We start from the raw sequence: 15,202 nt of genomic DNA on the forward strand, positions 1-15,202 counted from the left end.
CGGATGTCTTGCCAAAACTAGTAATTCATCGGCAACTCGACCATCACCATTCTTTTTTAATTGGATCACCTATAATATTTTTTTTACAAAGTCAAAAACTTTAATACTCCTTGTGAAAGTAAAATTTAAAAATTATCCTAAATAAAGATAAACTAGCATCAAATGATCTAGTTTACCTTTTCTTCAAACCACAAAGGAAATTCCTCCTTGTGTCTCTGTCACGGCTCTAAACCCAGACACGGTCGTGAGGACGCCTCTCGTGAAGACCAGACTAGCCGACACACACCCAATTCATTTTAAGCAGTTAAAATAATACAAATTAAGTTTTTAACATAATAATAATCCCAAAATATGGTGAAACAGTACAATTGTGGAATAGACATAGCCCGACATCGGGGTGTCACCAGTCATGAGCATCTACTATCCGAATAAAAACAGGAAAAGTTTACATAGTCTATTACATAACTAAAACAAGGTAAATAAGATAGGGGGATAAGCATTGGGCTGTGGACGCCAAGCAGCTACCTAGTGAATCTTCGAATCTGCCTGAGCTGGATGTCACGACCCAATTTAGGATCATGACCGGCACCTAGGAGCAAGTGCCCCCAAGAAAGCCTCATCGGTATTTTTCAGAAAATCGGATAGAGTTTTCCCTGTTTTTAGACTATCCCAAAAATAAACCTGTCTTAGAAATAAACAACCAACATCTTAATATCATACCAAACAATTGACAACCAATCAATCAACCAAAATGAGTCTCCACCATTACTAATCAACCCACTAACAACTAAAAATACTAATTTAATTCCAACCTTGATAATAAAGAACGATACTCAACATAAGACTAATAGCAAAATAATACTCATGACACTAAAAGAATGACTATGGAGCAACTCGAAAAATTCAAAGAAAAGATCATAACAATTGATAAAAATTTCCGCCCACGATAACAAGTGCAAGGCTCACCAAGAATTCCCAACCTGTGTGCTCTAATTAACGAAATCCTCGCCTGCGTCAACTGCTGTCTCTGTAAAACAAATTTAGCGGGGAATGAGTCGCTAGCTCAGTGAGTAATAACACTTAACTACAACCATTTTTATTTGGGGACAAGTCAGAAACATGCTAGTATCTCAAAGAGAAAATAACATAAAAATGACCTTTCAGAAACAATAAATAGTTTTCAGTATCATCATGCTTTTCTTGTAGTAAAATATAATTAACAATTCAGTAATAAGCTCGGTAACCACTGTATAATATCAGTATTCACATTTTTGGGAGGTTTCAATGAACGGATCATGTAATCGGTGTAACTGTGGACTTCTTCGTAAGATGTCAAATATAACGGTAGTCCCTACTCGAGGGAAAATCAGTAACGGTATGCTAGTTCTACCTTCCCACTAGCGAGGGCTATAACTGTACTCTGTAATCGATAAATACAAGGTGCACCAGGTCTAACTAACCCGCCGTTAGCTACGGGATCCTTCAAAGTCTACTAACATTTATACTTGTCTCTGTAATCCATATATACTCATAGGAAATATTTTAAAAAAATATAGGACATTTCAGTTCTTATCAAATCATATAATTTCATTTCGATAATAGTAAATTCAAGTAACGGTAAAATATATCTAGTGACAACAAGAATATTTAAAACAATGGTAATCATGTCAAATAACTATTTCGGTATCATATCGAGTAAAAGACTTGTCCCACATGCAACTCAAATTAATCGGTAACATATTCATATTAAAAATTATGTGTAAATCATGCAGGTTATGAAAACACAAATTGCGCTAAGATTACTACTCACAGTACTCGTGCCGAAATTCCAAACGCTTTACCTCGAGCAATTCGTACAACTTCCTCCAATTCAATCTATAATTATATAATATCGGTCTCATGTAAATTTCTATGTTTAGGCTAATTCATAGCTAATTTAGAATACCCAACCCTCGAAGTTCCATATTTGACTATTAATTCGCCAAATTATATTTACCCACATATGAGTAATTACTAATCTATCAACTCCAACCTATTTATATAATTTACCTAGTTAATTTAAGGAAAAGTCTCATGAATTTCTCCCAATTTCCTTAACTATATCTTTCAATTTTTTAATCCAACTTCAAAATTATATCTACTCAGCCCTACAAAGATTATGTATATAAAATTCCATAGTCTTAAAAGAGGAAGAAATACATGTAACTACCTGGAGTGTATTGCTGAAACTTAAGGAATTGTATGCCAAAGGTTAGATTAAACACGTTATTCAGCGCTAGAGAAACAGCCGAAGCTTCTTTCTTTTGTTTTTTTGTTCGATGGTAGGTCTAAGGGTTTTATTTTCTTTGAAACCCTCTTTAGATTCTGTCCGTCCCTTTCATTCCCTTTTCTTTTAGTGGCTTTGCCCTTCTTTTAGTTAGAGTAGGTTTCTTCCTCTTTCTTTTTTTTCCAATTAATTGGTTATTATTATTATTATTTGCTAATGACCAATACACCCCTTACTAAAAATATAGGGTATTACATCCTCCCTACCTTATGAAATTCGGTCCCCGAATTTAACTTAAGTACATACCTGTAGACTGAGACAAATGGGGATACTTCGCCTGCATATCTTTTGCTAGTTCCCAAGTAGCTTCTTCGACTGTATGATTTCGCCATAAGAATTTTACGAACTCAATTTCTTTTGACCGAAGCTTTCTTACTTGCCTATCAACAATAGCCATCGGTTCCTCCTCGTAAGACGACTTCTCATCAAGCGGTATAGCAGGTCCTTCAATCACCTGAGATGAGTCTGATATACATTTTCTTAGCATTGAAACGTGAAACACTGGATGAATAAAAGGCAACTCAGGAGGAAGTGCCATAATCAGTGTCACTGCTGCGGCATGCAGCCCGACCCAAAGTATCCTCACAACACAGGCCATCAGCCTTACTCAGTCAGAATCTTACAGCCACTCGGGCAACAGTAAAACATGATGCTCAACCCAAATTATCATTAAAAATATCATTTAATGTATTAAAACAGAGTAAACATGGCTGAGTTATGAAAATGGTAGAATATAGCATGACTGAGTACAAGTATAAAGTCAAAACAGTAAGGAAATATCAGTAAAACTCCCTTAAGGGTCCAAATAGTTGGCACGAGGCTCAAATATGGCATTCAGTCCAAAACATGATGATAACAGACAGTTTTCAATCAAATATACGGTAAAATAGTCATTCGGGATGGACTAAGTCATAATCCCCAACGGTGCACGACCCCACGCTCGTCATCTAGCGTGTGCGTCACCTCAATATAGCACAACGATGAGTAGTCCGGGGTTTCATACCCTCAGGATAACATTTAAAATCGTTAGTCACCTCAATCCGGTCCAAACTCTAGCCCGCGATGCCTTTGCCCTTCGAATCGGCCTCAACTCGCGTCGAATCTATCAAAAATTAGAATCGCGACGTCAAAATATGCTAAGGGAACGAAGCCCATCAGAAAATAATCAATTGATAACAAAAATCCCGAAATTAACCAAATCCCGAACCCCGGGCCCAGGTCTCAGAATTCGATAAAATTTACATCAATAGATTCCTTGTCTCCCCACGAGTTCATACATATCAAAAGTCCCAAAATCCGACCACAAATGGTCCCTCAAATTACCAAGTCTAGATCTCCAATACCAAGTCTTAGTTTTCCCAATTTTAACCCCTAAATTTCCATAATTACATCTCTAATCCGTGAAATAATACCATAGAAACAAGTTTTAGGTTTAACAATCTCACCTCCAGATGATATCCCTTGAATCCCTCTTCAAAAGTCTCCCAAAATCTCCCTCTTCAAAATCTCCTAAAAACTTCCATATTTGACTATTAATTCGCCAAATTATATTTACCCACATATGAGTAATTACTAATCTATCAACTCCAACCTATTTATATAATTTACCCAGTTAATTTATGGAAAAGTCTCATGAATTTCTCCCAATTTCCTTATCTATATCTTTCAAATTTTTAATCCAACTTCAAAATTATATCTACTCAGCCCTACAAAGATTATGTATATAAAATTCCATAGTCTTAAAAGAGGAAGAAATACATGTAACTACCTGGAGTGTATTGCTGAAACTTAAGGAATTGTATGCCAAATGTTACATTAAACATGGTCTTCAGCGCTAGAGAAACAGCCGAAGCTTCTTTCTTTTGTTTTTCTGTTCGATGGTAGGTCTAAGGGTTTTATTTTCTTTGAAACCCTCTTTAGCTTCTGTCCGTCCCTTTCATTCCCTTTTCTTTTAGTAGCTTTGCCCTTCTTTTAGTTAGAGTAGGTTTCTTCCTCACTTTGTTTTTTTCAATTAATTGGTTATTATTATTATTATTATTATTATTATTATTATTACTATTATTATTTTCTAATGACCAATACACCCCTTACTAAAAATATAGGGTATTACATCCTCCCTACCTTATGAAATTCGGTCCTCGAATTTAACTTAAGTACATACCTGTAGACTGAAACAAATGGGGATACTTCACCTGCATATCTTTTGCTAGTTCCCAAGTAGCTTCTTCGACTGTATGATTTCGCCATAAGACTTTTACGAACTCAATTTCTTTTGACCGAAGCTTTCTTACTTGCCTATCAACAATAGCCATCGGTTCCTCCTCGTAAGACAACTTCTCATCAAGCGATATAGCAGGTCATTCAATCACCTGAGATGAGTCTGATATACATTTTCTTAGCATTGAAACGTGAAACACTGGATGAATAAAAGGCAACTCAGGAGGAAGTGCCATAATCAGTGTCACTGCTGCGGCATGCAGCGTGACCCAAAGTATCCTCACAACACAAGCCATCAGCCTTACTCAGTCAGAATCTCACAGCCACTCGGGCAACAGTAAAACATGATGCTCAGCCCAAATTATCATTTAAAATATCATTTAATGTATTAAAACAGAGTAAACATGGCTGAGTTATGAAAATGGTAGAATATAGCATGACTGAGTACAAGTATAAAGTCAAAACAGTAAGAAAATATCAGTAAAACTCCCCTAAGGGTGCAAATAGTTGGCACGAGGCCAAATATGACATTCAGCCCAAAACATGATGATAGCAAACGGTTTTCAATCAAATATACGGTAAAATAGTCATTCGGGATGGACTAAGTCATAATCCCCAACGGTGCACGACCCCACGCTCGTCATCTAGCGTGTGCGTCACCTCAATATAGCATAACGATGTGTAATCCGGGGTTTCATACCCTCAGGATAACATTTAAAATCATTACTCACCTCAATCCGGTCCAAACTCTAGCCCGCGATGCCTTTGCCCTTCTAATCGACCTCAACTCGTGTCGAATCTGCCAAAAATTAGAATCACGATGTCAAAATATGCCAAGGGAACGAAGCCCATCCGAAAATAATCAATTGACAACATAAATCCCGAAATTAACCAAATCCCGAACCCCGGGCCCAGGTCTCAGAATTCGATAAAATTTACATCAATATATTCCTTGTCTCTCCACGAGTTCATACATATCAAAAGTCCCAAAATCCGACCACAAATGACCCCTCAAATTCTCAAGTCTAGGTCTCCAATACCAAGTCTTAGTTTTCCCAATTTTAACCCCTAAATTTCCATAATTACATCTCTAATCCGTGAAATAATACCATAGAAACAAGTTTTAGGTTCAACAATCTCACCTCCAGATGATATCCCTTGAATCCCCCTTCAAAATCTCCCTCTTCAAAATCTCCCAAAAAGTTCCATATTTGACTCTTAATTCGCCAAATTATATTTACCCACATATGAGTAATTACTAATCTATCAATTCCAACCTATTTATATAATTTACCCAGTTAATTTATGGAAAAGTCTCATGAATTTCTCCCAATTTCCTTAACTATATCTTTCAAATTTTTAATCCAACTTCAAAATTATATCTACTCATCCCTACAAAAATTATGTATATAAAATTCCATAGTCTTAAAAGAGGAAGAAATACATGTAACTACCTGGAGTGTATTGCTGAAACTTAAGGAATTGTATGTCAAATGTTAGATTAAACACGGTCTTCAGCGCTAGAGAAACAGCCGAAGCTTCTTTCTTTTGTTTTTCCTGTTCGATGGTAGGTCTAAGGGTTTTATTTTCTTTGAAACCCTCTTTAGCTTCTGTCCGTCCCTTTCATTCCCTTTTCTTTTAGTGGCTTTGCCCTTCTTTTAGTTAGAGTAGGTTTCTTCCTCTCTCTTTTTTTTCCAATCAATTGGTTATTATTATTATTAATATTATTTGCTAATGACCAATACACCCCTTACTAAAAATATAGGGTATTACATCCTCCCTACCTTATGAAATTCGGTCCTCGAATTTAACTTAAGTACATACATGTAGACTGAAACAAATGGGGATACTTCGCCTGCATATCTTTTGCTAGTTCCCAAGTAGCTTCTTCGACTGTATGATTTCGCCATAAGACTTTTACGAACTCAATTTCTTTTGACCGAAGCTCTCTTACTTGCCTATCAACAATAGCCATCGGTTCCTCCTCGTAAGACAACTTCAGCGATATAGCAGGTCCTTCAATCACCTGAGATGAGTCTGATATACATTTTCTTAGCATTGAAACGTGAAACACTGGATGAATAAAAGGCAACTCAGGAGGAAGTGCCATAATCAGTGACACTGCTGCGGCGTGCAGCCCGACCCAAAATATCCTCACAATACAGGCCATCGGCCTTACTCAGTCAGAATCTCATAGCCACTCGGGCAATAATAAAACATGATGCTCAGCCCAAATTATCATTTAAAATATCATTTAATGTATTAAAACAGAGTAAACATGGCTGAGTTATGAAAATGGTAAAATATAACATGACTGAGTACAAGTATAAACTCAAAACAGTAAGGAAATATCAGTAAAACTCCCCTAAGGGTCCAAATAGTTGGCACAGGCTCAAATATGGCATTCAGCCCAAAACATGATGATAGCAAACAATTTTGAATCAAATATACGGTAAAATAGTCATTCGGGATGGACTAAGTCATAATCCCCAACGGTGCACGACCCCACGCTCGTCATCTAGCGTGTGCGTCACCTCAATATAGCATAACGATGTGTAATCCGGGGTGTCATACTGTCACGACCCAAACTGAAGGGCCATGACTAGCACCCGACCACACTTGCCGAGCACCAACGTACATTTCATCTAACCTTCATTATTATCTTTTAAGGCTAAAGAGATCAATATAAATGGTAGACCTAGATCATGGACAACCAGCAATAAAATATGACGGCATGAACATACATAGCAGGGGATGACCAGACAATCAAGAAACTACATATAAGGTATGAGCTACCACGCTACTATGAAAGACTATACAACAAAAACTAGCCGACAAGGCATACCAAACTATACATGGAGCCGACACTTGTCTATGAGCCTCTAAAAGAACATAAGTGTTGCAACATAGCCGGAACAGGGCCCCGACATACCCATAATGTCTATAACAAAAATTGCATACCAAGACCAAGGCAAGTCCGGAGAAGGGATCTCGCCAATCACCGCTGAACTGGACAGTCTACTGTGGTGGGGGAGCTGCACCTGTCTGTCTATCAGGACCTGCAGCACGACATGCAGCGTCCACAAATAAAAGGACGTCAGTACGAATAAAGTACTGAGTATGTAAGGCAAGGAACCATAAATACGATCAGTAATGTAAGCAAGGATAGAGAATATACAACCTGTAACATCTTAGTACCTCTGAGGGCTACTTACATGAAATGCATGATACATATGTATAAATACATAAACCTTTAAAGCATTCGCCTCTGTGGGCATCATCATCATCATATCGTACCCGGCCATAATAGGCTCGGTAGAATCGTACCCGGCCACGTGGAGCTCGGTAAAACCCAACTGATCAGTGGTTGCACAATAGGTGTCGTACCCGGCCAACTATAGCGTGGCTCGGTAGAGTAAAATAGATACATATATATAATGCATGCTCGACTCATGGAATCACATTCTAAACCTTTCGGAGTGACGTAAGGTCGGTATCCTCTGTACGCGTTATTAGGACTAACTCTTCACTATGAACCTTATAAGATTTAGGAAGTACGAACAACATTGATAACATAAGAATAAGAGAAGTAACATTAACATCAATCGTTCCATAAGAGGGAAAACAATGTAAGTACTGCTAGCTTCTAAGAGTAGAGTATCTTGGAAGCTCGTTCATTACATTATGTACAATCGGAGTCGTGCAAAAGAAGGAAAGGGATAGCCTCACATACCTTGTATATACTTCCCCAATCTCAAGCTATGCAATTGTCAAAACTCCTTAGTCTACAATAAGAGAAACGATACTATCGTTATCATTTAAGCGTCATAACTATTATGTATCGACCACAACCTATTTTACGATGAAACGGACAGCACCTCCCCTATATATATGACCTCACACCATTCAAAACAGTCACCAAACATCCCAAACAACATCAATAATAAACATATTGAGCCTCCCAAAATAGTCCACACATAGCCTAATCACTCCATACATACGACGACCACCGTAGTCGTGTCAAACAACCTGGAAATGTTACGAATAACTATCAGCCCATAACCCTACATATATATGGTGTTTCCCCACACCCTTCCTCCTCCAAAACTCCACAAGATAGTAGTAAAATACGCAGCCCAACAACAACGCAAAACAGTCCACAAAACAATAACATTACTACCAAACCTTTCGATATATATCTCACAAGTTCTAGCTTCAATGGCTTAGCCGCAACTTGGATAATCTTAAATACATATAGAGTAAGAGGTTCCTTACCTTTATACAGAAAGAACAACTCCAATTTGACCTTAAATTTCCATGAAATATCCCTCCAATGCTGCCACAACAACAAAAAAGCGAAACTAGCGATCAATTAGTGTTTTTCGGCACTAGAATCACTTTAGAAGGCTTGAAATCACCTAGGATTAATATTAAGAACATTAGGGAGTATTTACAGAACATATACCCTTTAAAACAACCTCCCACACGAGTTGGAACGACACAAAAATGAGCAACAACAAGAAGAACAAGAGACTTACTAGCGCCACGGAATTCCCGACACTTGATTTGTGTTGTTTGCCCTTTTTTTGGGTCTTGAATCTTGAGAGAACCTTGAGAGGATGTTCCTAGGGTTCTAAGGTCTGAAAATAGTGAAAAGAAATGACTAAAAACGGGTTGTAGTCATCCTATATAGGTCCAAATATCTTAAACCGACTTAGTGGGCCCCATAGAGAGGTGCTTGGCGCAGTCTCGCGAAAACGCGAATATCTCTCTACTCCGAGATCGTATCGATGAACGGTTTAATGCGTTGGAAACTAGACTCATAGATCTTTAATTTGGTGGGTAGATCACCCCGTAATTCCTTGTAAATTATGAGAAAAGATTAGAAACATTTGACCTAATATTTAAGTAAAATTATGAACCTAAGTTGCGACAACTTTTGTCGACTTTTGTTTCATAACTCGTTTGACTTCAAGACTTATGATACGGATATTATATGATTAAAATACCTTAATAAATTACCTCTTGAGTGTATTAAGCACCGCTAGATTACCTGAAAATACGAGTTACAACATCCTTGATTCGTTTAACTTCTAATACTGGTTAATCACCCTTATACACTCTTGTATCACTTAAGACCAATAGGATTGACTTCTTATCATCTCAAAGATAATTCCTTCTTGGATTTATGTTAACTAATATATGGCATGAACTAACACATGTGGATATGGGTTGTAACACCCTCCCCCCCTTAGGAACATTCGTCCTCGAATGTAAGGGTTTATGGGGAGTTTAAATCATCGTGGATTCCAATGGAAATTTCCGATCAATTTTCCCCTATAAAATGGTCACTAGCAAAACTTGCAAGTAATTAAGCCCAACATATGGTTTCACAAGTCTACACAAAGCATTATGCGTATTTACATTATCTACATATCATCATTTTGTATTAAGGAGGAGTATTCTCAAATTATTGCTTACCTCATAGAGCCGTTTCTTCTTCCAATGTATCCTGTCTTCCACCAGCATCCTTGTTATCTTCATTCTGGAATAAGTAAGGGTATTTTGACTTCATCTCCTTTTCTGCTTCCCATGTCATTTCTTCCATATTTTTGTTCCTCCACAATACTTTGACGGAAGCTACATCTTTTGTTCTCAGCTTGCGGACTTGCCGATCTAATATCGCCACTGGCACTTCTTCATATGATAGGTCCTCTGTAACTTGTACATCTTTGATAGGGACGACTCGAGAAGGGTCTCCAATACATTTTCTCAACATAGATACATGGAATACCGGGTGGACAAATTCCAATTCGGATGGCAATTCTAACTCATAAGCAACCTGTCCAATCCGTCGAAGAATTTTATACGGCCCGATATACCTTGGACTCAGCTTACCTTTCTTCCCAAAATGCATAATACCCTTCATTGGTGAGATCCTCAGGAAAACCCAATCACCAACCTCAAACTCTAGATCACGACGTCGGACATCAGAATAAGATTTTTGCCTGCTTTGTGCCGTCCTCAATCGCTCCTGTATCACTTTCACCTTCTCAATAGCTTGGTGAATCAAATCTGGCCCATATAATTCTGTTTCACCGACTTCGAACCATCCAACTGGTGATCTACATCTCCTCCCGTATAGTGCCTCGTATGGGGCCATTTTAATACTGGAATGGTAGCTATTGTTATAGGCGAATTCTATGAGTGGAAGATGATCATCCCAATTCCCCTTAAAATCTAGAACACATGCTCGTAGCATATCTTCCAGTGTCTGAATGGTACGTTCAGCCTGTCCGTCAGTCTGCGGATGAAATGCAGTGCTGAGATTTACTTGTGTGCCTAAACCCTTCTGGAAAGACCTCCAAAAGTTAGCCGTAAATTGAGCTCCTCGGTCTGATATAATAGATATGGGCACACCATGAAGCCTAACAATCTCCTTGATATACAACTTTGCATAATCTTCAGCCGCGTAAGTTGTCTTCACTGGCAGAAAATGGGCACATTTTGTAAGTCGATCAATTATCACCCAGATGGAGTCAAACTTATGATAAGAGCGAGGTAATCCAATAATGAAGTCCATATTAATCACCTCCCACTTCCAGGTCGGAATCTCTATATTTTGAAGCAATCCACCGGGTTTCTGATGTTCTATCTTTACTTGTTGACAATTGGGACACTGGGCTACAAATTCAGCAATAGACTTCTTCATATTATCCCACCAATACTGCTCCTTGACATCATGATACATCTTTGTCGAGCCGGGATGGATGGAATATCGGGATTGATGAATCTCATTCATAATCTTCTCTCGCAACCCTGCCACATTAGGCACACACAATCGGCTCTGGTATCTCAGTGCCCCATCTTTTCCGATCCTAAAAGCCATACTTTTACACTGTTGAATGCTTTCTCTTAATCGTACTAAGATAGGATCTTCATATTGTCGTGCTTTTACCTCGGCTACCAAAGATGATTCTGATGTATTCTGTACAGTAACACCTCCGTCATCAGAGTCTAACAATCTGATTCTCATATTGGCTAGCTGATGAAGCTCTTTAATCAACCCCCATCTACCTGCCTCAATATGTACTAAGCTTCCCATTGATTTACGGCTGAGAGCGTCTGCCACAACATTGGCTTTACCGGGATGATACAATATCTCGACGTCGTAGTCTTTCAATAATTCAAGCCACCTACGCTGCCTCAAATTCAACTCTTTCTGCTTGAAGATGTATTGTAAACTCTTGTGATCTGTGTAGATGTCAACATGGACGCCGTATAAGTAGTGCCGCCATATCTTCAAAGCATATATTACTGCAGCCAATTCCAAATCATGGGTTGGATAATTCTTTTCATGCTTCTTCAATTGTCTTGATGCATAAGCAATCACATTCCCATGCTGCATCAATACGCACCCCAAACCTATACCTGAGGCATCACAATATACCACATAACCTTCTGTTCCTTCAGGAAGAGTGAGCACTGGTGCAGATGTCAATCGATTCTTCAACTCCTGAAAACTACGTTCACAAGTGTCAGACCACTGGAATTTGGTAGCTTTTTGTGTTAACTTAGTCAATGGTGATGATATAGAGGAAAATCCTTCTACAAACCGCCTATAATATCCTGCTAGCCCTAGGAAGCTGCGGACTTCTGATGGTGTTGTAGGTCTCGGCCAATTCTTTACTGCATCGATCTTCTGAGTGTCGACACTAATACCCTCATCAGATATCACATGGCCAAGGAATGCTACTGAGTTCAGCCAGAATTCACATTTGGAGAGCTTAGCATATAACTTACGATCCTGAAGCGTCTGTAATACTATCCGCAAGTGGCCCGCATGTTCCACCTCCGAACGAGAATACACTAGAATGTCATCAATGAATACAATCACGAACACATCAAGATAGGGCCTGAATATAGTATTCATGAGATCCATAAAAGCTGCTGGGGCATTTGTTAGCCCGAACGACATCACCAAGAACTCAAAGTGCCCATATCTTGTCCGGAAGGCCGTCTTTGGAATATCCTTCTCCCTAACCCTCACCTGATGATACCCTGAACGTAAATCAATCTTAGAGAAATACTTGGCACCCTGGAGTTGGTCAAACAGGTCATCAATTCTTGGAAGTGGATACTTGTTCTTTATAGTAGACTTATTCAACTGTCGATAGTCGATACACATCCGTAACGACCCGTCTTTCTTCCGCACGAATAGGACTGGTGCACCCCAAGGTGAAGTGCTAGGCCTAATAAAGCCCTTATCCAGCAAGTCCTTCAACTGCACCTTCAACTCTCGCAACTCTGCCGGGGCCATTCTGTATGGAGGAATAGAGATCGGTTGAGTGTCAGGCAACACATCAATGCTAAACTCAATCTCCCTTTCAGGAGGAAGGCCTGGGAGTTCATCTGGGAAAACATCTGGGAATTCGTTGACCACAGGGATTGATTGTAAAGTAGGCGGTTTCGCCTCCGCATCCCTAACGCGAACGAGATGATAAATGTAACCTTTTGAGATCATTTTCCTTGCCTTAAGATAGGAAATAAACCTACCTTTCGGTGTAGCAATGTTCCCTTTCCATTCAATGACGGGTTCACCCGGAAATTGGAACCTAACCATCTTCGTACGACAGTCAACATTTGCATAGCATGAGGCCAACCAGTCCATTCCCATTATCACATCAAAATCAACCATTTCTAACTCAAATAAATTTGCCGAGGTTTGACGACTACAAATCATCACAGTGCAACCTCTATATACCCTTCTAGCAATCACAGAATCTCCTATCGGAGTAGATACCGCGAGGGGTTTACTTATCAATTCAGGTTCAATGCCAAACTTATTAGCCACAAAGGGTGTAACATATGATAATGTAGATCCCGGATCAATCAGCGCATATACATCATAAGAAAATACAGATATAATACCTGTAACAACATCTGGAGACGACTCGAGATCCTGTCGACCTACTAGAGCATAGGTTCGATTTTGAGCACCACTCGAACTCGGCACTGCACCTCTACCCCTACCACGACCTGTCGACTGCTGAAAACCCCATGCTGGAGGTCGAACTGATGAGGAAGAACCAGACACAGATCCAGTCGGCTGAGCCATACCATCACCTCCTCTATTAGGACAATCCCGCATCATATGGCCAGGATGCCCGCACGAATAACATGCATCAGAACCTCGACGACACAGTCCAAAGTGGGCCTTGCCGCACTGATCACAACGTGGTGTTGGGGGTCTCATCTGACTAGTATCCCTGTGATGTTGCGAGCCAGATGCCCGCGAACTCTGACCTGGACCAGAATAGGATCGATCATATCGAGGTCTCTGAAACTGTGGAGGAGCACTAGCTACAGGTGGCGCCGAACTCCTCGAAAACTATGGCCTGATGCTGCCTCTGAAGTCATCAGAATACCCTGCAAATCTCGCCCTCTTATGCTGGCCCCTATCCTGCTCCCTAACTGCCCTCTGCTGGCGCTTACGATCCTCTAGGGTCTGGGCATAAGCTTGAATACGGGAAATATCCATGCCCTCCACCAAGGAGGCTGTCGTACACTCATTTATTAGATGTGGTCCCAACCCATTCACGAACATATGCACCCTATCACTCATCTCGGCCACCATATGGGGAGCATACCTTGCCAAAGAATCAAACTGCATACTGTACTCTCGCACACTCATATTACCTTGTCTAAGGTTCAAGAACTTATCAGCTCTAGCTCGTCGTATCTCAACTGGCAAGTAGTGACGAAGAAAGGCCTCAGAAAATTCCTTCCACACAGTTGGAGGAGGGTTCGGACCCCTGGATCTCTCCCAACTATCATACCAGAGAACTGCTAAATCCCGTAGCCGATAAGAAGCCAACTCTACTGCCTCTGTATCACTAACATGCATAACCCGAAGTGTACGATGAACCTGGTCAATAAAAGTCTGTGGGTCCTCCTTGGGGTCTGATCCGGTAAACACTGGAGGGTCTAAATTAATAAAATCACGAACTCTTGTACTAACTGGTTTCTCAGCAGCACCTGTATTCTGCCTCTGAGCCTGAGCAGCTACCAAGCTAGTCAATAACTGCAAAGCACTCCGCATATCCTGGTCTGGAGTGCCAGACGGAGGAACTGGAGGCGCTGGGTGCCTTCTAATATCCTCTGGAGGAGATGGAGTAGATGAGGTATGAGAGGGCATCTCACTTTGAGCCTCACTTTGTCCTGCTCTGACTTGGGGCACCTGACTGGTACCCTCTCCCGCTGCTGTATCAAGCCGTCTACTAATCGTTTGCTTCCTAGTCGAAGGCATCACTGAAAAAAACAAGGTGAATATTAGAGACGAACACTTACGACTCAACTCTACGCACGATCTAGATTCAGGAAGAAGGTAACAACCCTAGATGTCATGTAGCCTCCTGATTATAAATGTGGCGCGCTACACATCCATAATCAAGACTCTACTAGACACGGCTCATAGACAACCCCTAGGACAGACTTGCTCTGATACCAAGTTTGTCACGACCCAAACTGAAGGGCCATGACTAGCACCCGACCACACTTGCCGAGCACCAACGTACATTTCATCTAACCTTCATTATTATCTTTTAAGGCTAAAGAGATCAATATAAATGGTAGACCTAGATCATGGACAACCAGCAA

At 40.0% G+C, this 15,202-nt stretch overlaps 1 protein-coding gene across 6 annotated transcripts; it reads right to left on the reverse strand.

The window, feature by feature from the left end:
• Nucleotides 1-310: 310 nt before the first annotated feature.
• LOC104236783 (uncharacterized) lies at nucleotides 311-7,579 on the reverse strand. 6 transcript variants are annotated; one of them, XR_011406483.1, is made up of 7 exons: nucleotides 7,505-7,579; nucleotides 6,368-6,569; nucleotides 5,275-5,342; nucleotides 4,488-4,706; nucleotides 3,361-3,428; nucleotides 2,573-2,791; nucleotides 311-1,027 (listed from the first exon to the last, which is right to left on the reverse strand). XR_011406483.1 is itself a non-coding variant. In XM_070171546.1 (2 exons), the coding sequence occupies exons 1-2, from the start codon at nucleotides 2,922-2,924 to the stop codon at nucleotides 990-992; spliced, it is 390 nt and encodes a 129-aa protein (XP_070027647.1). In that variant the 5' UTR covers nucleotides 2,925-3,026; the 3' UTR covers nucleotides 311-989. The 6 variants fall into 6 exon arrangements, 1 of the variants encoding a protein (XP_070027647.1); XR_011406484.1 differs by having other exon boundaries at nucleotides 4,488-4,695; nucleotides 6,368-6,580; XR_011406482.1 differs by having other exon boundaries at nucleotides 4,519-4,706; nucleotides 6,368-6,580.
• Between the last annotated feature and the right edge of the window lie 7,623 nt (nucleotides 7,580-15,202).

This window comes from Nicotiana sylvestris, chromosome 4, assembly GCF_000393655.2.
Source record: "Nicotiana sylvestris chromosome 4, ASM39365v2, whole genome shotgun sequence".
Classification (NCBI taxonomy): Eukaryota; Viridiplantae; Streptophyta; class Magnoliopsida; order Solanales; family Solanaceae; genus Nicotiana; species Nicotiana sylvestris.

Coding starts and splice junctions, on each gene's coding strand:
- LOC104236783 (XM_070171546.1), bottom strand. CDS start 2,924: ATGGCCTGTGTTGTGAGGATACTTTGGGTCGGGCTGCATGCCGCAGCA. Junction 1,028..2,572: donor CCATTTGTCTCAGTCTACAG/GTATGTACTTAA, acceptor TTTGTTTTACAG/AGACAGCAGTTGACGCAGGC.